We start from the raw sequence: 26,292 nt of genomic DNA, 5'->3' as shown, positions 1-26,292 counted from the left end.
AACCTTCTCTTATCGACCATAAATATAAAGCAGTGACGTCTTAACAAATATTGGCCGTTAGATGTGTCCATTCCCCTTGGTCGCAATACACACCTGATTCGCCACTATCCCTAAACCCCCATCCCGCGTCCCCACCCCCACCCCCATAACAACCATAACCCAAGCCCTCCGCCCACACAGCGACTACACAAACTGCACAGATCATTGGTCGTGAGATGGTGGATCCACTTTGTTCACAATTCACACGACTGCCCAAGAACCCCTGCCCTCCTCCCCCTGTCACCCCCACCAACCCGTACACACCGGCAACCATAACCCCCGCCCTCCACTCCCATCCCGACTAAACAAACTACAGTAATATCTTTCAAGACCTGTTGTATAAATAATTTAAAGATCCTGTCATCGCAGTTAATATCTACTCATGTTCGGGGCGCTTATACAATACTGCCTCGATGAGCACATGCATTTTTATACTTGCAGCTTCAGAATGTTAACACCGAATCGTATATACACCAGTCGGTAGACCATACATTTATATCTCGCCCCTATGATGTATATTAAACCAAACGTGTCAAGATTGCTTTTCTTTAGCAGTATAGAATCGATATAGTATCGGAGACACACCCTTCCTCGATATAAGGCTTTTAAAATAGGCGTGTCGGTTTACGAACATACACCTTTATCTACATCAGTCGAAACACGTGTACATGCGAACATTATCTCTGCGCTCTGACGGACGCATGGAGAATCTTTTTACATCATACGTATTTACCCCACGCACATAGATCCACTAACTGTTTCAATCTGCGATCAATTGATCCCGCGCACTAATTAACGACCATTAGCCGAGAACAAGGTTCTCAACAACGCATCTCCCGATTTCCCTGGTAACGCCGACATTCGGATTTCTTCGTGTGTTTCCGTAACGATCACTCTCTTCCGACACGCCTCCTCAACAATCTATTGAAAACAATAGTGCACTTCAAACCAGCTCAAGCTAAAGTAAGCCAGAAAATAAGGATACAGGGATCAATATGTCTAATGGTGGAAAGAAGGGATGATTTTACAATTTGGAAAACGTTAAGGGGTATGCATTATTTATGTTGCCTGGATACACTCAGGATACAGGAGACTCAGCAACAAGTCATAAACGCTAATACAATATACTTCCGATTGGTTGGGGGAAACGACATGCACGTATTCTAAAACCTCTTTTGGTAGCGACAGTGTACCAATAACTAATTGTCATTATTGCAGGGTCAGATATGTATGTCGGGTGCCAAGCTTGCACATGTGCCAACATTAGGTCTGAGTATGTCGTAAACAGTGTCGTAAACAGGGTTAACAGCAGAACAAGTTGTCATGTCACACTGATGCAATGTCTTGGAGTTTCATTTTTTTCTTTATGTGTAACTGGAAAAATGTGAACAAGCATAAGCATTTGTAATATCAACGGGTGCATGATGGGGAAAAGTTACCATACCCCGCCCTCCCAAAACACAAAGCAAAACAAAAGCAAAACCAACAAAACAAATGAACGCAGCTAATGGTTTGCAGTTCACCGCCGCACTCAGCAATATTCCAGCCATATGACGGCGGTCTGTAAATACTAGTAATCGAGTCTGGACCAGACAATCCAGTGATCACCAGCATGAGCATCGATCTACGCAATTGGGATACGATGACATGTGTCAACCAAGTCAGCGAGCCTGACCACCCGATCCCGTCAGTCGTCTCCTACGACAAGGGTTGTATCCCATAACCCCTACAAGCCACTACCCCTACAGCCAAGTACTAGTACCCCTACAATTAGTTAAAACAACACACGGCATTTACCTGTTTGGCATAATGAACTGACCCAAAGAGAGATTAGTGCATAGAGTATACAGATGAGATCAAGGGAGGGATTAAACTGTTCTTTAGTGCTTTGTGTCAAGGAAATTTGGGATTAGCTAAAAGTTGTTTTAGTTTCATGATGAAAGATAAACCTCTAGTGAGTAGAACAATTTTACAAATTGGATAATGTGTAGGTTGTTAAATGTTAAAATTAAGTTGTTTTAGTGCCATGATAAAAGATACACAGTATTATTGAGAAGTGGAGGGAAATGAGAAGGTGAGACGAGAAAGTAAATTGAGATAGTTCGGTATAGTATATAGCTGTTGACAACAAACTAACATGGCATCAACATGGCTGGTCTGCGTAATGTTGAGCATGGGTTGCTGAGATAAGTTTTAACCCGGTGAGCAGAAATTGGGTTTAACGTCGTACTTGAGAATATTTCGCTCATATGACGACGTGCATGCGTGTGTGTATGTGTATGTGCGGCTGCTTGTACTAGCCCAGACTTAAGCTGGTTTTATAGTGCTAGCCCACTGAGATACCATGCCGCAGTGAAGCATGAATACCCCACTCAGACACATTATACTGACTCCGAGCCGACCAGCCCTTGTTGTACCCATTAATGCCGAGCGCCAGACAGGGACCAACAAGTACCATATTTTAACGTCTTTTGGTATGACGCGGTCGGGGATCGAACCCGCGACCTTCCGCACTACATGAAATGTAACTGTAAATTTGGCTTTTAGATGTCTTATTCCAGATGCAAATAAACTGCATTTTTTGACAGTTGAAAATACGATGTTTTAAACATTTTAATATCGTTTTATCTGCATGAACCTCCAATAATGAGTATGGGTAAGCACGATTATACTGTTCTTTTATCCGTCGACATCTTGTAATGCATACAACTCAGTTTATGCTTGTGATATCCGCCGCATAAGCAATTCCAATTTCGATGCTATTCACGGCGAAACTTGAGAGCACAGTGTTATTCATCAAGTGAGTGAGTGAGTGAGTGTGGTTTTACGCCGCTTTATGCAATACACACACACACACACACCCTTGCAATATCACAGCGAGGGACACCAGAAATGGATTTCACATATTGCGTCCCCATGGGGCACCGAACCCGGTCTTCGGCGTGACGCTTTAACCACTAAGTTGGTCCACCGCCCTATTCATCAATTAATATGGAATAAACATTCCCATCAAGTATTGAGCTCTATATCGCTTATGAATAATCGGTTAGCGTTGACCTTGGGACAGATGTGGCCGATGTAAACACAAACTATGTGATGATTGCATTTACATGTTAAGTCCTCTGTCAATACGTATATAGAGTGCTAATACCAAGCTGTGGGAGTACGCATTGCTTCTCTTGACAATCGGATTGACTTGAACCGAGGTAATCTCATGTCATTTCCTGTACAGCAAGAGTGAGTGAGACTGTTTAACGCCGCTTTCAACACTTTTAAGTTTTATCACGTTTTTCATCTCCACGTGGAGAAGAGGTAACGTTACGCATGTGTTATGGCGAGCACGTGATCAACAATACCCTACCAACGGGAGCAACGGGCACTATCTGCTTTAGACTCGGGTCCAAGACACGTGCATATAGCTTGGGAAATATAATAGCTTTTATACTTATTGACAATTCGGACGATGCTTGAGGAAAATATATCCGGTCAAATGTCAAACTGTCGTGAACCAGAATTGTTGGGAGTTACCCGCCCTTTGTATAGTAGCTATGAGGCGGGCGTACCCGTGAAATAAGAAACTTCCGGTCTTGCGTAATTACACACTTCCGGATTAAAATACATCTTCTGAGACTGTTACTTGTCGCCAGTCCACCCAAGGGCCAGTTTCATCAAGGGTGTTACCTAGCAACACGACTGTACTTCATCATCACTTAAACAAAGTGGTAGGTCGAAGGTCACGTTGTGGAGCGGCGTCCTTGTGAAGTAGGTTAGGAAATGGTTTCAAGTTGAATCTTCCGTGACGTGAAGGCGTTTGCCGCAGTCAGCAGCACTCCAGCCCTACCACTGCGACTTTATGAAGTTTGATCCAGGACAAACCATGAATGAAATCATCGGCCACGGGATACACGCTAAACCAAGGCGGACATTTTATCCACCCGATCGTTATTGACTGGAGTGAGTGAGTTGGTTTTACGCCGCTTTTAGCAGTATTCCAGCAACATCACGGCGGGGACACCAGATATAAGCTTCACACATTGTACCCACGTGGGGAATCGAACCAGGGTCTCGTCGTGACGAGCGAACCTTTCAACCACTAAGCTATCCCATTGCCCTCAAAATTACCGAATAACCCAATGGTTCGACTATCAAACATCATCGAGATATCAGCGCATTCGACATATGGACTGACGACCCAGTGTCAACATAGGATTCTCATATTGGGCCTAATCATATAAAACAGAGCTGAGATTGAAAACAATTTCAATAAATCCCCATTGTGAAGACAAAAACCGATGTCAGTTTATCAATCTGTATCTTAATGCTTCAAAATTGCCATGACACACACCAAAGGAACACGAGCTCGCCGAGCACGATAAACATCTTGAATTGTAATCCATTTGTCTTGGGGTCTTTAAAACGTCTCTGTCGACTGATTTATCTTCTCCACAAACTCCGCCGCGCGCCGTTCTTTTAGCCGAATCCTATAAACACCCTCAGCAGTTATCGTGGACATCGCCATCATATGCTATTTACAACATCGTCCCTAAAACTTTATTTCCGCATTGAGAAGAAAGGTCATTTAACAGACCTTTTCTAATGGCGTCTTCTTAGTTGTGGGATCGAGAAAGGATTTCAACCACTTCGGTAATGGCAAAGACAACCTGCTCAATCACACTGTGTTAAGGAGTAGAAATAACTCTTTATACACTCGCAATAAATCACCATTCGCTTAACCCCTTCTAACCCAAGGAGTCCGGGTGGTTAAAGTGATTTCGGGACCTGGATTGACTCAACTTCCAATTGTTTTGTGAGTGTGTGTTTGCCTTTGATATTCTGTTGGACACAGATCCGCTCTCTTGGCAACACGTAAACAGATTTGTAAAATATTTCATGTTCAAAGTGAATGTGCTACGAACCAGGAGTTGTGTTACTGAATGAGAGAGTTATTTATGTTTTGTTTCTGAGGTGAGGTGAGGTGAAATTGGGTTTAACGTCGTACTTGAGAATATTTCGCTCATATGACGACGTGCATGCGTGTGTATGTGTATGTGCGGCTGCTTGTACTAGCCCAGACTTAAGCTGGTTAGCCCACTGAGATACCACGCCGCAGTGAAGCATGAATACCCCACTCAGACACATTATACTGACTCCGAGCCGACCAGTCCTTGTTGAACCCATTAATGCCGAGCGCCAGGCAGGGATCAACGAGTACCATATTTTAACGTCTTTTGGTATGACGCGGTCGGGGATCGAACCCGCGACCTTCCGCTCTCCGGGCGGACGCTCTAACCACTACACCACGGAGGCGGTACTTTGTTTCTGAAGTATATATCAGTGAATATGGTTTTACGCCGCTTTAACCCAGCAACATTACGTCCAGAGATTGGCTTAACCATTTATAGTCCCCGTGTAGCAATAGTCCAACAATATCAAGACGAGGGACACCATAAATGGGCTTCACACACTGTAACCATTTAGAGAATCGAACTTCGGAATTTCGGGGTGACAAGCGGACCACCAGGCAACCCCAACACCTCAGATGTGAGTGAGTGAGTGAGTGAGTTTGGTTTTACGCCGCTTTTAGCAATATTCCAGCAATATCACGGCGGGGGACACCAGAAATGGGCTTCACACATTGTACCCATGTGGGGATTCGAACCCGGGTCTTCGGCGTGACGCCTCAGATGTGACGTGTCCATGGCTTGAAGACAGTTTGAAACAGGCGTTGGTCCAACAACTATGCCATGCTGAACACCAACTCAAGGTAAACAACAATTTATCGTGCATGTTGGCGAAGCATGTAGCGGCGCTCATACAGCTCTTCCACTGAGATTAACCCATTGCGTGTGGTCAGCTGAAGGATTTCAAGGAACCACTTAGTCACGGATGGGTAGAGTTATTGTTTCAAATGCAACGAATTATTCAAACGAATATATCTTTTCTTAATACCAGAAACACCCTGTGCCACAAAGCTGTAAAATATGAACAATAAAATGGCCATATTGGGATGTGATTATCATTATTGTGACAAAGGCACCATATTTTTACGTCTTCGCCAAGAAACATTAACAGTAATCCATAGAGTTCTTTGAAGCTGTGTCTACAGTCCTAATACTTCCGCCAAATCCTTTAGAGTAGAAACGTTCCATAGATCATACAACCAGTTCGCAGACTCCACGCATGTGCATGTTTACCTAAAAGATACGGAATGGAATCAAGCTTTGTACGACATCAAACAACTCTCAGTTCCAACAAAGGCAGATATATATGCTCAAAATTTCATCAGTCTGCGCTAGAGACGCGCGTCTCCGTCCTGTAGTTGGGACTCTCTGGAATAAGCCCCAGTCTGCGTGGACGCAAGGAACATGGAGAAAGCAAACAGTTGAGAAATGATGCTTAATCTGATCCTCAAACAATTCCTCCGTTCAGATACAGGTTCCGAATCGATCCTCTTTTTCCTTAATTCAACAAAAGAGATTTTGCATTGCGATTAAGGGTATTTTCACCGGCAGCATTTTTTCTCCAGCCTGAAAGTCCAAGCTTCTAGAGACAGGACTATAGCAGGGACCACTTCAATTATGGATTGTAGAGCGTTAAGACAGGCTTGGAGCTAGTATACGTCCACTAGGGCCCTGGGCAGGAGAGCCGCCGTGCTGGTGATATTGTCAGGTGATGGCATTTGCCAGTGCGTGTCTCTCGGTAAAACTCCTCGCACGCCTCCGGGCTCTACTAATTTTCAGTCATCGGTCGACGCCGTCCCAGAGCGCTTAATAGGAAGTACACGTCGCTGTGTGGAGCTGAAGTATAGCGATTGAAATATAGTGATATATAGAGATTGTGTACCCTTGTCTGAAGAACACTCGGATCAGATCGTCAACTTACGTGATAACTTCCGTTTCACTGCTTAGAAATAAGACAGCCTCACATTACATTCCAAGATGACAGCATTGGAGAACTCAACGTGTGTATCTTTTAAGGGTCCCGGCCACAACTAAGTCAAGCATGCTTGCAGCCTGACAATACAAATTGTTAACTCCATATATTCCATCGATATCACGATACGGGACACCAGAAACGGGCTTCACACTTTGTACCTATGCGCACCGAGCCCTGGCCTTCGGCTTGAGGATCGAACACCTTAACCGGTTAACCGTATGAGCATAATAGTTTGAGACACGAACTGCGACTTACACACGGGTTGTCGCCCTTTTTACACACGGGTTGTCGCCCTTTCCACACACTGGTCGTCGCCCTTTTCACAACTCATTCACTGACTGACTGACTGACTGACTGAGTTTGGTTTTACGCCGCTTTTAGCAATATTCCAGCAATATCACGGCGGGGGACACCAGAAATGGGCTTCACTCATTGTACCCATGTGGGGATTCGAACCCGGGTCTTCGGCGTGACGAGCCAACGCTTTAACCACTAGACTACCCAACCGCCCCACACAACTCATTCAACAGTTGGAGATGTAATCGTGTTCCGCCTCGGAAATAAACGGACACCATGCCAATGGCGGAGGAAGTATGACTTAAAGCTACCGTCATGACTGCGATACCTCCATCATTGCTCAGGACCGGTCAGGACCGGTCAGATCTGGTCAGAACTCGTCATCAGCAAACCACGCTTGTTGCAAAAGGCGACTTACGGGATCGGGTTGTGTTCGGTTGGCACATGTCATCGTATCCCCATTACGTATATCGATGTTCATGACGTCAAACACCGTATTGTCTGGTCCCAAGGACCGACGTCATAAAGCAGGAATATGGCTGAGAGTGACGTTCAGCAAGAGTGAGTTTAGTTTTACGTCGCTTTTAGCAATATTCCAGCAATATCACAGCGGGGGAACACCAGAATTGTACCCATGTGGGGAATCGAACCCGGGAATTTGGCGTGACGAGCCAACGCTTTAACCACATGGCTACCCACCGCCCCCGTTCAACAAGAAGAAAACAAACAAGCCATGGCAAGAGGCATTCAGCTTGTAAATTCCGGGAAGTAGGGGTAAATTGAATGAATGTCGATTTACGCCGCAGTTTGCAAAGTTCCAACCATATCCAACGCCTGTCATTTACGTCATCTTGGAAACTAGTGACTGACAGCCCTTGCCACGATCATTACCGTACAGTCCACACCACCATGCATCCTCGTTATCCAGTGCAAACTATCTCCATTTTTGTTACAAACGGCCCCATAAACCGCCGTAGCGTCATTCCGGAAGTGACGTCATACCTAAAGCTTATACTTCCTCGCTCTTGAGTGTGTGTGGACTGGCCGCCTGTTTTGAACGCCGCGAGTTCCGGATCGGAATCGAATCAAAGCATGGCGACGAGCGACTCACAACTAATCCAATTTTTATAACAGAAGGGGGGTATAATATACTAGATTATCGGGAACAGTCACTTTATAATCATCGATCTTCATTTTAGTCGGATCTTGTACATACCGCCGCTGATCGATCAGGAGACAACCTAAATGGGGAATCTCAACTTAAATCTCCAAGATAAACGCCTTCAAATGCGCATGCAGCAATATTGAGCATGTGGATGAAGGTATGGTAAGATTATCAAACAAACATTAACTGTGTTTTCCAAACAAACGGTTAAAATATGCCGATAAACGCTCCAGCACGTGGATTTATCAGAATTACCACCGAATGTGTCAACACTGTGAGGGGACCAGATCGTACAGATAACCTCGGATAAAGCGGAACGAGCAAACAGCCGACGTCTTCCGATTGGTACACCGTTGATGGTGTTTGGTTAGAAGCAAGCGCGAGTTTGTCCCGACGAGAGTGAATAGGGATAAACAGGCGACTTGCTACACAAACATGCTTGGTGAAAGTGCATATTAATACAGTCTAGCCCAGATGTTTCCCCACTTACTGGGTCACAATGATAGCAGTGTTTTTTGTAGCTTTTAACCCACGAGAGACTTGCTATAGAAGGCTGTCGAGCCAATGGCGAGAAGCCGCATTCAGAACGCGCACAACATGTATTCATCACCGAGAAAATTAATCGCGAACTGCATCAAAGTAATGATTAAAACCGTTCATTCAGAATATCCACAAAAATGTCCCCGTCATAAAGGCATGCAACAAATCATTTCATCAAATACACCGCCCTTCATCTTCATTCTTAATGCCCGTCCTTCCTTTCGCCTAGGGCAAACGTTTACGATGAAATTTAATGGCAAATATTCTACTAAAGTGGTTCGTTTCGATAACATATGACTTTCAAATTAGGGCACAATGGACAATGTTAAAGCCGGATATTATCAGTTAATATTGATTGGTTGCCCGTTCTTCTGGGCCAGGCGTATATAACGTATAACGTCCTACTCCTAGGATAAGCAAATTCTCACTGACACTTTGGCGCTTGAAAAATTGTTGGGAGGAAATCGCACGCGCCCGTGGGAACACAGTCGTTACTTCAGTGTCTGGAAGAATTTGCTGTTCAATTTGTACAATACATCCTCGTCTAGTTGCGGTTAACGCTGCCCCAAATAATTCAGGAGGATATACGGCTGCTGATCGTCAAACCGTATTAATGTTTGTGAGTTACGCTTACACACTATCTGTAACTGCTGTACACACACGAAAACCCGGTTTATAGTGACTTGGCGCAGTCTTTATTAAGTTGTCCTCAAACTAGCACACGACCTCCTCACGTCGTGATTTGGTGACTGGGCGCTTTTTATGCCACAATAGAAATCCCATCAGTGAAAAGGATAATGTATAATGTAATGTACAATGTACATGTATGTATAATGTATAATGGGAATAGAGTCCGAGGTTGATAGCATGAGCGGTCATCCGCCGTTTGTTTAACGCTGCGCTCTATAACGCATCACGTACAGTTGCTTAACCCCACTTCCTACCCAGGCCTACCCGTGAAGATCCGGGTTAGAATTGATCTTCAGTAGCCCATACTTGTCGAAAGAGGCGACTAACGGAATCCAGTGGTCAGGCTCGCTGACTTAGTTGACACGTCATCGTATCCCAATTGCGTAGATCGATGCTCATCCTGTTGATCACTGGATTGTCTGGTCCAGAATCGATTATTTACAGACCGCCGCCATATAGCTGGAATACTGTTGAGTGTGGCATAAAACTAAACTCACTCACTAAGCCAGACCTACACGGAAGTATAGGACAAACATCCAGTGTTTGAAATGAGCATATTTTACATAAATAAGTTTCTAAATATATTCATAAAATATAAAAAGAGACCAGAGACAGTCTTTATTTTACGAAATAATTATTGTAATCTGTCCTTGCCACATAGTCTAGACTTTCATGGGCTGCATTGAGTATATTTGTTTCAGGATGTGTATGGCCGACTACGGGAGTATCCGCTTCCCAGCTCGGTGGTTGTGGTACAACACACAAAGGTCACGTGTTTAACACTAGACAGTACACTTCCGTGTTCCTCCTACATAGCTCCTCTTTTTTCAGAACACGAGAATTCTCTTCCTGTGATTTCTATCTTCGTATCACGTTAGAAATGTCATATATTCAAGGGCTTAAAAAAAAGAACACAATTTCTAACACGTCAAAACTCTGACCTCAAAACAGCGTAGGGTTGTAGATCTCAATGCAAAAAATGTTTTACAAGAAAAAGAAATGCGATAAAGTTTCAGTAAGTTCAGCCCCGGGGCTTCCTCATTCTTTGAGTCTTGATTTCAGATATTTTGCCATTCCATAAAACGCTGAACAGAGTTAAACAAAGCATCTCTACAGCTGGGGAAAGAGGCGCTTATCTGACGCTATTGCACAACAGGTTACAAGGGCTATCTTGTGTTATCCGTCAATACAACCTCTTTTCCTCAACAGCATAGCCGGTGCACCACAGTTGTAAATAAACTGACGTTTTTCCTCGTTTCTGAACATAAACAAACGCCCAGCACGAAACCTTTCCTAGTGCCCAACTCCGACGCCACATCAAATTAATTGTCAGATTTTCATCCAGACTTTGAGAGATTGAGGGGTAGTGTCAGTGCGTGTGTGTGCGTGCGTGTGTGTGTGTGTGCAGTGTGCGTGCGTGCGTGTGTGTGTGCGTGCGTGCGTGCGTGCGTGCGTGTGTGTGTGTGTGTGTGACTGAGGAACAACTCATTAAAATGAATCATGTGATCAACAACCCATGCTTGTCCTGAGAGGCGACTACAAGGGATCGTGGTCAGGGGCGTAGCAAGCCAGTTTTTTCGTGTACGCCCGATATTATAGGTTGCACCTAAAAGCCCGCACAATAACTATAAAATGGAGTAACGCATAAGTTTTCGTTGAAGGGCGATTGTAAATATCTGCATTTCAGTTATGATCCACATGAATAATCAATCATGACTAACAAAACAGTACTAGTGTCATGTCGATTGAAAAACAATCATCACTGAAAGAAAGACACCTTTCAAATTTATGATATGAAGAATAACATGTTTACTGTACATGACTGTATTGGTCATGTTTTATTATCAAAGAATATCGTAGTCATTATGATTCATAGAGAGGATTACCAATTTTTAAATTGTTCTAATAACGTGTTTGTAGCTATTATTGGAAGGAATTAGAAAAAATATTTTTTCAGCAAAAATTATGTGTAAGCCCGGGCTTTTTTCTATAATGGTAGCTACGCCTCTGGTGGTGTGTACCTCGCTGTCGTAGTTGATGCATCTCATCGTATACAAGTTTCGAAATCAGAGACTTGTCAGCTCTAAACACTATTGACCGCCGCCATGTAGAGTGAGTGAGTGAGTGAGTGGGGTTTACGCCACCTTTAGCAATTTTCCAGCTATATCCGGGAGGCGGACACCAGAAATGGGAAACTATATGTGAGGTGGTGTTTAAGGGTTAGACGTTGAGGCGGTATTTAATGGTGAGACCCGTGAAGGTCCAGGTTAGAATATTGATCTTCAGTGAGTGAGTGAGTTTAGTTTTTTTACGCCGCACTCAGCAATATTCCAGCTATATGGCGGCGGTCTGTAAATAATTGAGTCTGGACCAGACAATCAAGTGATCAACAGCATGAGCATCGATCTGCGCAATTGGGAACCGATGACATGTGTCAACCAAGTCAAGACTCATTCGGACCCCGGATCTTCACGGGTCTGATCTTCAGTAACCCATGCTTGTCGTAAGAGGCGACTAACGGGATCGGGTGGTCGGGCTCGCTGACTTGGTTGACACATGTCATCGGTTCCCAATTGCGCAGATCGATGCTCATGCTGTTGATCACTGGATTGTCTGGTCCAGACTCGATTATTTACAGACCGCAGCCATATAGTTGGAATATTGCTGGGTGCGGCGTACAACTAAACCCACTCACTCATTTAGTGGTGAGGCGGATGTGGACGAGAATCAAGTAATTATTCTACAATGACCTGAGGTTGGCGATTTGCTACAGGGCGAAGAAGGAAAGGACGTGTTTTCCTGGGTGATAAGATTCAACAGCGCATGCACAGCAATATTAGTTCCCCGTAGATACCACAACCGACAACGTATATTGAACTGACACCATACATAAAGACTAAAGACTTGTGTATTTAACATAAATAATCATTATTCTGCTTTGCTGGTGTCGTTCTTTTCCTCAAATCATGATAACAAGTTGTTTCGTTGGTTTTAGATTTGGGTATTTAAAAAAAAAAAAATAATACTGACGTTGAATGATAGACTAAGGAAAACGGGTTCAGCAAATCTGAGATAACTTACTTATTTCAGTGATTAGCTTCCCAGGAAAGAAGACAGATTACTGGGGATTACTGAAATATACATACACCCGAAAACACTGGACGATAATTAAGATGAAATAACAGGGCTTAATACAAACTCGGAAGCGGTTCAGAAAATATTGAAGTCAAGTTACCTCCCTTTTGTGACGTCACACATACAAATTATAGCATAGCAGAGCCTATTAAATGCGATACAACAGGAAATCCGAGATTTCCAAAGTCTCGAGAAATATTCGGAATGCGTACGTTATCGTGCGCCGCGCATGCGCTGTACACATGTGCCCTGGCAATGAAATAATCCTTTCATATTCTGCACACAACTATCGAAGTACTTGGTCTCGGGAAATGATTAGCGAACTATTACACTCATTACTTAATTAGAAGAATTTTACCTAGCTGGATTACACAATTAGCGTCAATTTTCATTCTTTATGAGTTGGGGGTAGGAGCATTCTTTCGCGACTGCTCAGTGGAATATGTGGGGGAACAGTACATGTTGTAGCAATTAAGAGGATATAGTCGCGGCAACTGGGATCCCCCTTCGGTTTTATCTAACGCTTGTGGGAGGGTAGGTGGAGATGGGGGTCAGCTGTATATTACAAACAGGATATCCTTCTACGGCGCGTAGATTACCAAGTGTGAAGCAACATCTCCAAGGGCTGCTGCTGCTGATGAAAGTGTTCTAGGGCTATATTGTGAATGGCGATAGGACTTCGCGAGTGGTAAAACATACCGGGTGTGTGTTGATTTAGCATGTTTCAGAGATCGCGGTACAATGTGTAGAGTGATCATTTTACGACACCTTGCCAATGTTCCTGCAAACTATCATGGCACCGTGTGTGGCGTTCTGCGCTCACTCCCAGGCCATATTACTTCCCTACCCGTGAAGATCCCGGTTAAAATTGATCTTCAGTAACCCGTGCTTGTCGTAAGAGGTGACTAACGGGATCGGGTGGTCAGGCTCGCTGACTTGGTTGACACGTCATCATATCCAAATTACGTAGATCGATGCTCATATCGTTGATCACTGGACTGTCTGGTCCACACTTGATTATTTACAGACCGCCGCCATATAGCTGAAATATTGCTGAGTGCGGCGTAAAACTAAACTCACTCACTCACTCTGACTGTGGGGATAAGCAACAAGCAAACATTTTCACTTCCACCTAACCCTTTCTGTAATGGAGAAGCTCTAATTGAAGCAAGTCTAGATTTTCCACCAGGGTCCGAATCTCCCACCTCACTGGGGCTCCTTTTCAATTAAAATTAAGATGTTGTTTTTCTCAGAATTAAATATGTTTTTACACAGGAGGGTGAGTGCACGTGCATGGTTACTGGAACAGCATCATATCACCACTTAATCCTTATCTCACACCACTTAATCCTTATCTCACACCACGAGCGACTATCCTCCCACAGGGTCACAATGGGACTGAACTTATCTGTCCACTGGCTCACTGACCGTGTCTAATTACCATCACAAATTACCAACTGTACTTCACAAAGTTCTCCAGCTCAGTCTTGTGGAGACTTGAAACAACACCCTGCGAGGAAACGTAGCAGATGTCAAGGACACACACATATGCCTTCCATCACTGACGGGGTATACCATCTCACAGTGCCACGATGAAGGAACCGGACAATAATGGAATTAATTTGAATACATGTACTGTAAAATAAATTACATTCCTAAAGCTGTTCACGCGTGTTGACGAAAGCACAATTATTCTCTTTTCACGGACGGTACATTTTAAGCCCCATATGAGTCAGGTTCAAGCAATCTAACCTCTCCTATTTAAAACCAAACCCACATGTTTATTTCTACATGCATCAAAACCACTCTCCCCAAAAATCCCAGCCCAATTGTGCTGTCGATAGCTTGGAATTAAATTATGTCATATTCACCGTATGATGTCAATTTCACCGGCTGCATTGAACACGGAAAACCCGCGGGATGCGTGCGCACCTTTGACCTTCCACTCCACACATGCAATATTGGGGGGAACTGATGGTTTTACAGACAGCTCAGGCATGCTGGTTCCCACGCTTGGGGTGCCAAAGTAGGAATGTTTTCAGTGCCAGCACATATCAAATATTGTGTAATTACGTGATTGCAAACATTACAGCACACTTGTTACGCGTTTGTGTTACGCGTTTGTGTGATACGTTTGTGTGATACGCGCCCCTTGCGAAGCGGTAGTCATAGACTAACGCTTCGTCTCTGAATATATACTCCCATCAAAAGTTTAGAGTCACTAGTGTAAATGTAGCCACTTACTTCAGTCAACTGTTCTGAACTAGATTTTGCAAAATATTCCATACTGTTTAAAGGTACTGTTTACACATGAACTGGTGTATTGTAAAACAAATTCGTAACGTTGAAAAGATTATTGTCATGAGTTCAGTAAATAATGAAAATCAGTGAAAATTGACTAATTCTTAACAAAACTTCAAATCGACACGCAGCTGTTCACATGCACATTTCCACATGTTTTTCAGCAATTTGATGCATGATCCTCGTGCAGTTAACTGCATAAGGTTTGTAGTTGATTTCCCCAAGTTAGTGGCGAAATTCATCTTCGATGTAACCACATATATACACATAACATATAGTGAGTGCTTTAAGTGAGTCAAAACTTTTGATGGGTAGTATATATGATTTTAAATTTTTGAAGGACATTTAGAAGTGGAAAGCATAAGAAAAGCAAGATTTATAAATCTTGCTTTTCACGTATAATTTTGATAATAACACATAAATCCATTTAAATTGAAAAGGAGCCCCAGTGAGATGGGAAATTCAGAACCTGGAAAAATCTAGACTTGCCTCATTTAGGGCAGGGAGGACTAGGCAGTTGGGGAAATTATGTGGTTCAGGGACTGTGAGACAGGCGATAATATTTCTATAGTTACACAGAGAGACATATGTTCGTCGAAATGTTGTTCATACATGACTGACAAAATTAATTAGATCCTGTTAAGATAAGTCCTTGCTTCATGTTCATTTATACGATTACACAAGGCCTGCGGTAATATCATTAAATGTAACATAGGCTTTTACAAGTCTCACGTGAATCCTGTCAAACAGAAAATGTTATTACTTAATGCCACAGTAACAAAACAAATCCGCTTTATTTGTAAAATATGTACTTGAGTAGGCCATAATCTGTTAGGTTTACGCTTTCATAATAACAGCTATATGAATAGGCAGATCAGAGCATTACTGTGACCAACTTGTCACCCATAATAGTGTACAGTCCATGCGAAGAGCGGTCCTTTCTTATACAATGTAGACATCCTTTGCCAACGCGTGTTCATGGATGAAACAAGGAGTTGCTGTTTGTTTTTTTCCATACATCAAATTTCTACATCACACAAAAACTTCCGCAATAGGTTTTCGACGTTTGTGTGAAATTAACGGACGAGCATCGCACTGACACAGTTGATACAGCCTATTTTCACCGACACCTCATAAACGTATAGGAGCGATTAAAATTGAGATATAAAAACGTTTCGATGACCTTCTTTCCATTTAATCTACAGCTATATTTTCCCAACTGAAATGAACATGTGTACATATACAACACAAGCACCACCAATAATCGCTGTGTTAATACTTGTATGTGTTCTAGACAATGGTAAGCCGGTCGATAACGTTCTATATTAACCTACATGATGACAACGCGAATCAATTAGCAAGCTCAGGACAGGTTTCAACAAGGAGACACTCGTGATCAGAGTTTTCTCATATTGTTTCCCTGAACCACCATTTCCATGCCTCTCTTAAATAGTACCCTGAGTAAATTACGTAATATGCTGAGTAGGGGCTGGTATTTTTGCTGCCCTGCCCCGAATGTGTATAATTTATATCTGAATCACACAAGGGACTATCGTGTTTCAACACTGCTAATGCTCGCCTTGGTTCATGTATATTTTATCGTCATTCCGTACGAGGCAAAACGTTATGACTCGTATGTCATATCGGCTTGTTTCTAAGGATGGATATAAATATATATATCTACATCCCAATACATCGTTCATCACTTGCACGGATCCAGTTTCACATCATTGACCTTTCGGTGTTGAATCAGCTTAACCAGTTGTTTCCATGCAGAAAAAGAATACTCGTGTTTCTAACGTATTTAGTTCAAAATGAGTTACAAAACTAACCTTCTCGAACTGGTAAGCGTGAGTTTTAATGGAGTTTAAGGATTGATTTCCATGCGCAAGATTAGATAGACGTTGATATATTACACAAGTGAATTACCATAGCTGGATCAACGGGGTTCCTTTAAGTCAAGAACTGCTTTTCCTAATGGCTGATTTCAGAGGCCACATAGGGTTATTTGTTTGAAGAACAGTTTGGGGTCCACTTTCTTTCGAGGTCAATTTCCATCATCGTGTATATAAAGATTGAACCCCGGGGCCAGGTTACGTTTTCTGATCCCAGAAGTGTTGTAGGAAAATAACGATTTTGTGACCTCTCTAAAGAAAATCGTTCTCGTTGCAAAGCAGGTCGTTGGGTCTCGAAGCTGGCGACTTGTGTTGGCGGGGGTGGGTATTTACCGTAACGCACGGCTTGGTGTTCTCGCTTGTGATCAGATCCTCATCATAACTAAATTATCCCAGATGAAGCGGCTAACGTGTCAGTCAGAACAGCCCTCGTCCCGACTGATGTTTGGGAAAAGACGCTCGACCTGTTCAGGAAATGTGTATCTGAAGCTCTGGGTCATGAAACTAGTGACCCACAGCGTTCTTGTACGTTCTGATGATGCTCTGGGTTAAGTGAGTGCGGATGTTACCGTTTCGATTGAACGCTGAGGAATGACAGAACCGTATTCCCAAGCAGCTTGCACGCTCAATGTTTTCTCGGTCGCTTCATAATTATGACAGTCGGTATTCGATACTCGTAATAAAATGAATACCGTGGCTTTTTTCCTGACATAATAGCCTGCTCTTTCGAATCGACATCAAAAACCCTCCGCACGAGACTTTCCAAAGGGCCTGTGTGCTACTAACAGTGGCCTTCTTTCGATCTGAACGAGCAGTCTTTCAAATCGCCATAGTGTTCTCGCAGCTGATCAATAGGTAGCTCCCGACAGGACCGACCTCCAAACTGACAGGTATGGAGCTCGGGAAACCCGTTTCACTGTCTATACAAGCTATTGCAGGATGGTGGACATTTGTGTACTCTAATGGACGCTTGCTTCACTAACATTGTCTCGGTTCTATTCAGTTATGAAGACAATATTCAATACATGTAACTGCAATAACTGATGCAGTAGCTACCGCTATTCATGTCCGGTATTTCAACACATAATGTTTCTGTTGATAGCAGTTGTGTGGGGAATTGTTTATCTTTGATCTGAGGAAAAGGTTGTTACGATTGTCACAACAAGGAACTTGAACGTCAAATTTTGCTAAATAATGCAACTCGTATGTAAATAATATTAGTCTGGTTTTGTGTAGTCCGTGATCCATCTTAAACAGCTCTTCAATGAATGTGATGAAGCACTATTCACTGAATCTGATAGGTCTCTACTTGATCGTATTGTGCTACGTTTACTAAGATTTTTTGGTTTTGTTGTCTTAAATCACATTATATAGTACAACCTGGTAGTGTATCTTTAAATTCCTTATCTGTAGAAATCAAAGACAAGTAATTGATAGTGTTAACTGAAACGTTGATAACATTCTTTCCTGATTGTGATGTCTAAAAAATATCTCGCATTCGAACAAAGGGATGTTGTTTTGGGGTATCATGTAGATGTAGTTATCCGTACTTCGACATATCGTGGCATTTGATTCTTAAAATAACATCGATACAAACCATTCTGGTAAATTAATTATAAACTTCCGACAACATGAAACCAAACGATGGATCGGCGTGCTTCTTCAATTATTATCAACATCAGATGCATTATCAAGTGCCTGGGAATGCACGCTGAAACTTCCACCCACAATTCAACGGCACGATGGTGATAATTGAAAATAATCGGTATCGATCCGCGAGATAGTATCAAATAATTCCGACAAATCTGAGAACCAGCCATCAATTAACCCAACGAGAGGGGAGAAAACTCGCGATATTATACGCATAATGAAATACGAAAGGCAGTTTGTTCTGTACCAATCGTGGCAAGTTTTATTAATGTTTCACCATTTCTTTCCACAAAGCACATCCCCGGGAGTTATGACTGTTATCGCTCTCTGCATGTAACAATGAGTCACAAGATGTTACAAGGTTTTACACAATGTTGCAGTTCATCCATTACATCCCACTATTCCTATTACAGCCCGGTATGTACGAGAGCATATCGCCCCAGCAATATGTTCTACAGTTCACCCAGATCATATTCCCAGTATCAACGGCCAACTAATTATTCCTATGTCTATGTATGATAACATTCCAATATATCGTACACAATATCAACATGTAGCGTACGGGGGAAATTGTTAGTAAATATTCAACACTCACTTCCATCTTTTAGCGACATATTTCAGCTTGATCGGCATTTGTGTAAGATGCAGAGTATACTAGGGACATTTATCAATTGACAGTAACTTAAAAAACACAGTTAAATATTTTTCATGACATAGTTTTGCTGACAACATCGGCATTTTTGTAAGTGCCAGTGTATACAAGGGGTACTTAATTAACCGAACTTCAACCCCAGAAACCCATATTTTAAGGACAGTCTTTAATTTACAACATTGGATTTTTTATTGGACTCCATATACGGTTTATTGTGTATGTATGCAGTGACAGTGGCGAAGTAGTATGGTTTACCTTATTCCAGCGTGAATTAAGTAATTCCACGGAATTATCTGTAACAATAGCTGAAAAAGCCTATATTCGCCCTGTACGCTTCATTCAACGGCGGTAACAGCTTGCACGACTACACCGGCTAAATGATAACATACTGAGTGATCTATAGCTTGTAGGTGGGAGGGTTCTCTAGGTTTAGTCGAAAGGTCTATCTCAACGTTTATATGGATTTTCAAGCTCACCCGAGGTTGATTTTATAGTATTTAAGTCTAATTCCCTATCGTTTCTAAGTCCATGACGAAATCTCCGCGGTAGATAGTGCTTGCTCCTTCAAACAAATCACTTGACAATAGCCATTGTATAGGGTACAGATAACAAGGGTAATACAGGGATAGTGTCAAGTGTCACGTTCAAGTTTAACGAGTTCTGAACTATACATTGCGACAGCCATAAAATAATTCATATCATTTCTTCCTAACAGTAAATCTTGCAATGTTGTTTGTTGTGTTAATTACTGTAGTATGTTGGGATACAGAACGAGGAGTGTTGGTCAACATGCCCGTTGATAAGTGTATATAATAGGGGGCGTGGCCCGGCAAGATTACACACGTTCCCAGGCTCTCCATCCAGATGCTCCAGAACAATGAGAAACGGACTTTGGGTAGTATGTATGTATTGTCACTGTTTCACGTAATTTCAAAGTTCAAAGAGTAGAGACGAACAAATTCTCGCACACATTACAAAGAGAAAAGAATTTCTAACCAAACAATCGCATACAGCTTAATCCATACGCGAACGGTCGAACTGGAATTTGAAACTGGTTTGTGAAAGTGGCCGGGCGAGCAGTTCATGAATCCAGGCTTATTTTATAACCCTGTTCGTTTCATTCCAATAAACATGTCCATTTAATGCGACCCCCAACTGAAAGACGATTTCGTGTAATCTTTTATGGTAGCGCGAACATGTACCGTCCTAAAGCCTTGCTCGTTGGAACGGGGAGATTTAGCATTGTCGATGGCAGACTATTGAGCAGTCATTCATTCTCTGTACAGTATTTAATACAAGCCGATAATAAATCTCAGAGACGATTATGAATTTAGGAATTTCGCCTGAGCTGTAAAGAGATAAACTGGTGGCGATATTTTCTTTAGAAATGGGCGTTCGCTTGTGCACCGAGTGTCGTCTTTTATCACCGCATACACCTGTTTACTCCACAGGTGAAAATATGTAAATGAGCATTCACGGCATTAACATCAAAATAGAGTTAAATGTGGAAACATGGTTGTATTATTTAGAGTAAACATGGTCTACACATCGTAAATACATGGAACACACCATCAACAGCGTGTAAACTGCCTCTATCACGTGAAATTGTTGCATTTCAACAGTTGACTGAACACGAGATATCGTCAGCTCACATCAAAAGTATAAGGTTTCATTCCTTTCAACACGGTCATTGTAAAACGCCCCCCTACACGAAATTCACGTGGTGGGTTGTCAAAAATAGCCCGCACGCCTCTAGGGTGGGACACGAGCAACGAAAGCCCTGGGGGTGACGGAATCTCACGCCTGGGGTAGTAAATGCTGAAATAGTCTTACCTCTTCTTCTGGTGTGGTGTTGACAGAATCCATGCTCTGTGACAGCGCAATGGTCGTCTCTGTGTTAAGCCCAGTAGTGGTGTGGTTCGCCATTTCATTAGATCTCATAGTGTTCAAGGCTCGGTAACCCCTCTATAGTTGTGATGAGGCGCTACGGTGTCCAAGCGTTCGACGATATCACAGCAATGATAGAGTCAGGGAATCCCACCGCGCCGAGTGCTCACCGCTAGCTAGCCGTGTGTGATGGTGAACAGAAGATATATTGTGGGAGAAAAGGATAGAGGGAAGCTACTGTTCCATCAAGCTGTATCCGAATAGTTCATGTGGGTAACAGGTCGGCGTTAGAGTAACTGACAGACTATGAAGCGGACTCGTACACCTCCCGATTTATTTTGTTATTCAAATGCACGCACATTCAGTCAGTGACGTCACACGTCAGTCCCGGCATGCTTTGGCGACCTCTGACCCCGCGCGAGCTGCTTTTGTCTTGCGTTAAGCTCGCCTATCGTTATTGGCCATTCAATGAGGAAAAAAATACGCGATTATCAACCTGAGAGGAAAATGTTAGCCGATTATGAGGAAAATCCCTTCTGTTTGGTGTACACTTGAACGAGTGACGTGATTTTCTGCCTTGCTACATGTAGGCGACATACATACACGCCCCCTTACAGTGTTACAATGTTGCTAATGAGGTCGGATAATTATCAAGAATACAGCCCGAACTAAAACACTGCATGAGGAGAGTTGCTGACATTTAGACTAATTTATATCCCAGATGTGACCCAGCCTGCACTATGCCGTTCAGAATAGCTATACAGGTCTCGGCGGAAAAAAAATCGAAAATATTTCAGCTCGACTCTAGACAGGGTTATTGATTTTGGAGTATTAGGTTTTTCAACACGTGCTTTGAAAGTTAATGTAAAGATGTACACGAAGGTTTGCAGGCAGCATTGATCTGCACCCGAGTCCCTTTGTTTGAGTCCTGGTGAGTGGAGCCTGACGGAGCTAATTAACGCAGGGCGCTCCTCGGTGCATTTGATGCCGTTGTTTAGCGAACAATGTACCTGTCTGATCAGGTAAATTCCCGTGTAAAATATTATCGAGTTAGTGGTTCGTCTATAATTATTGCTTGACAACAAGTATTTTCCTTCGACGAATTTGTTTGTAGAAATTGCCATAATTTGAAAATAGGTATGTTTATAGAACAACTTGGTTTCTACCTTCTCCGCGCATGTGTCTGTCTACCTGAACGACAGGTCACTGGGTTTGTTAGCGTAAGAGCTTGTCGTTATTGATAAACTAATAACAATGGTGATCTAATACTTTTAATACTTGATCATAAAATGTCACGTGACCCACCAGGTGTTTGAGCTGTACGGAACACATTGTTTGACTGATGGCGAATAATATTGGAATGTGCGGGAGGTGTTTGACTGGATGTGTTTGTATGGTTCAGTGGGGGCTGCAGGTTGGATACACTGTTTGATTGACGGGTAAAATATTTGACGAAAACGTTTAATTGTTTAACAAATAGATGTCATAAGATAAATATCGAAACAAGAAAGTGTTTGACAAGCTGGTTGCATGTTTGATCTATACAGCTATTGAACGATTGATGCAAGATGTGGCACGAACGATACAGTGTTTGACAGAGGGATGAGGTATTTGATACGAGATAAATTGTTTGAAATAAAGTGCATGCTATTTGATAGAATATTTTTGTCTGACGTAAGACAGAGGGTTTGACCGATAAAGTGTTTGACATAAGATACAGTGTTTAACTGATAGGATATGGTGCTTGACATAAGATACAGTGTTTAACTGATGAGATATGGTGCTTGACATAAGATACAGTGTTTAACTGATGGAGTATGGTGCTTGACATAAGATACATTGTTTAACGGATAGGATATGGTGCTTGACATAAGATACAATGTTTAACTGATAGGATATGGTGCTTGACATAAGATACAATGTTTAACTGATGGGATATGATGCTTGACATAAGATAGAGTGTTTAACAGATGGGATATGGTGCGTGACATAAGATACAGTGTTTAACTGATGGGATATGGTGCTTGACATAAGATACAGTGTTTAACTGATAGGATATGGTGCTTGACATAAGATACAGTGTTTAACTGATGGAGTATGTTGCTTGACATAAGGTACAGTGTAAGATACAGTGTTAAACTGATGGGATGTGGTGCTTGACATAAGATACAGTGTTTAACTGATGGGATATGGTGCTTGACATAAGATACAGTGTTTAATGGATGGAGTATGGTGCTTGACATACATATGGCATAGTATTAAACTGATAGGATATGGTGCTTGACATAAGATATAGTGTTTAACTGATGGGATATGGTGCTTGACATAAGATACAGTGTTTAACTGATGGAGTATGGTGCTTGACATAAGATAGAGTGTTTAACTGATGGGATATGGTGCTTGACATAAGATACAGTGTTTAACTGATGGGATATGGTGCTTGACATAAGATACAGTGTTTAACAGATGGGATATGGTGCTTGACATATGATACAGTGTTTAACTGATGGGATATGGTGCTTGACATAGATACAGTGTTTAATTGATGGATTATGGTGCTTGACATAAGGTATAGTGTTTAACAGATGGGATATGGTGCTTGACATAAAATACAGTGTTTAACTGATAGGATATGGTGCTTGACATAAGATACAGTGTTTAACTGATGGGATATGGTGCTTGACATAAGGTATAGTGTTTAACAGATGGGATATGGTGCTTGACATAAGATACAGTGTGTAACTGTTATGATATGGTGCTTGACATAAGATACAGTGTTTAACAGATGGGATATGGTGCTTGACATAGATACAATGTTTAATTGAGGGAGTATGGTGCTTGACATACATATGATATAGTGTTTAACTGATAGGATATGGTGTTTGACATAAGATACAGTGTTTAACTGATGGGATATGGTGCTTGACATAAGATACAGTGTTTAACTGATGGGATATGGTGCTTGACATAAGGTATAGTGTTTAACAGATGGGATATGGTGCTTGACATAAAATACAGTGTTTAACTGATGGAGATATGGTGCTTGACATAAGATACAGTGTTTAACTGATGGGATATGGTGCTTGACATAAGATACAGTGTTTAACTGATGGGATATGGTGCTTGACATAAGATACAGTGTTTAACGGATAGGATATGGTGCTTGACATAAGATACAGTGTTCAACTGATAGGATATGGTGCTTGACATAAGATACAATGTTTGACTGATAGGATATGGTGCTTGACATAAGATACAATGTTTAACTGATGGGATATGGTGCTTGACATAAGATACAGTGTTTAACTGATGGGATATCATGCTTGACATAAGATAGAGTGTTTAACTGATGGGATATGGTGCTTGACATAAGATAGAGTGTTTAACTGATGGGATATGGTGCTTGACATAAGATAGAGTGTTAAACTGATGGAGTATGTTGCTTGACATAAGGTACAGTGTAAGATACAGTGTTAAACTGATGGGATGTGGTGCTTGACATAAGATACAGTGTTTAACTGATAGGATATGGTGCTTGACATAAGATACAATGTTTAACTGATGGGATATGATGCTTGACATAAGATACAGTGTTTAACTGATGGAGTATGGTGCTTGACATACATATGACATAGTGTTTAACTGATGGGATATGGTGCTTGACATAAGATACAGTGTTTAACTGATGGGATATGGTGCTTGACATAAGATGTAGTGTGTATCTGATGGGATATGGTGCTTGACATAAGATATAGTGTTTAACTGATAGGATATGGTGCTTGACATAAGATACAGTGTTTAACTAATGGGATATGGTGCTTGACATAAGATACAGTGTTTAACTGATGGGATATGGTGCTTGACATAAGGTATAGTGTTTAACTGATGGGATATGGTGCTTGACATAAGATACAGTGTTTAACTGATATTATATGGTGCTTGACATAAAATACAGTGTTTAACTGATGGGATATGGTGCTTGACATAAGATACAGTGTTTATCTGATGGGATATGGTGCTTGACATAAGATACAGTGTTTAACTGATGGATATGGTGCTTGACATAAGATATAGTGTTTAACAGATGGGATATGGTGCTTGACATAAGATACAGTGTTTAACTGATAGGATATGGTGCTTGACATAAGATACAGTGTTTAACTGATGGGATATGGTGCTTGACATAAGATACAGTGTTTAACTGATGGGATATGGTGCTTGACATAAGATACAGTGTTTAACTGATAGGCTATGGTGCTTGACATAAGATAGAGTGTTTAACGGATAGGATATGGTGCTTGACATAAGATACAGTGTTTAACTAATGGGATATGGTGCTTGAGATAAGGTATAGCGTTTAACAGATGGGATATGGCGTTTGACATAAGACACAGTGTTTAACTGATGGAGTATGGTGCTTGACATACATATGATATAGTGTTTAACTGATATTATGTGGTGCTTGACATAAGATACAGTGTTTAACTGATATTATGTTGTGCTTGACATAAAATACAGTGTGTATCTGATGGGATATGGTGCTTGACATAAGATATAGTGTGTATCTGATGGGAAATGGTGCTTGACATATGATATAGTGTTTAAATGATTGGATATGGTGCTTGACTAAGAACAGAGCTTAAATCATGAGATACGGCGCTTGGCATAAGATTCCGTGTTTAACTGATGGAATACAATGTTTGACGTAACAAGCAGCATTTCCCCAGCGGTATATTGTCTCTGGTGTCCCTGGAGGAACTGTCCGCTTGACATTACTGCAGTACATAATTGATTGAATAGAGAGTTTAACATATGACACAGTATGTTACTGATGGGATCTAGTGTGTACACAAGGTACAAGTAGCAGGCTAGTGTTATTGATAGAAGTAGCAGCAGCATTAGTCGCGTTGATCGTAAAAACATCAATATTAGTCGTGTTGATAATAGTATCAGCGATATAAGTCTCGTTGATGATATTATCAGCAACACTAGTTCCGTTGATCGTAGTAGCATTATTTGTTGGGATAGTAGCAGAATAATGTTAAATAATCCGATAATGAATGATCGAAAACAAAGGAAAATGCATTAATAAACTGTGTGTACAC

The 26,292-nt window shown here is 41.8% G+C and overlaps 1 protein-coding gene across 8 annotated transcripts in view; it reads right to left on the bottom strand.

Moving 5' to 3' along the window:
- Nucleotides 1–21,570, bottom strand: part of LOC124257957 (protein couch potato-like) — a 194,104-nt gene extending 172,534 nt beyond the window's left edge. For 3 of the 8 annotated variants that reach the window (XM_046692023.1, XM_046692021.1, XM_046692027.1), the window contains exon 1: nt 21,134–21,564. In XM_046692023.1, the coding sequence (XP_046547979.1) occupies nt 21,134–21,241 (108 nt within the window). In that variant the 5' untranslated portion in view covers nt 21,242–21,564. Of the gene's footprint in view, nt 1–21,133 lie in introns of all 8 variants that reach the window. The other 5 variants (XM_046692028.1, XM_046692022.1, XM_046692029.1 and 2 more) reach the window with 3 other exon arrangements.
- Nucleotides 21,571–26,292: the final 4,722 nt, after the last annotated feature.

This window comes from Haliotis rubra, unplaced genomic scaffold (assembly GCF_003918875.1).
Source record: "Haliotis rubra isolate DU_JTF1 unplaced genomic scaffold, ASM391887v1 Scf678, whole genome shotgun sequence".
Lineage (NCBI taxonomy): Eukaryota > Metazoa > Mollusca > Gastropoda > Lepetellida > Haliotidae > Haliotis > Haliotis rubra.
Note: the sequence above shows the minus strand (reverse complement) of the source record. Positions and strands in the feature narration are given on the sequence as shown.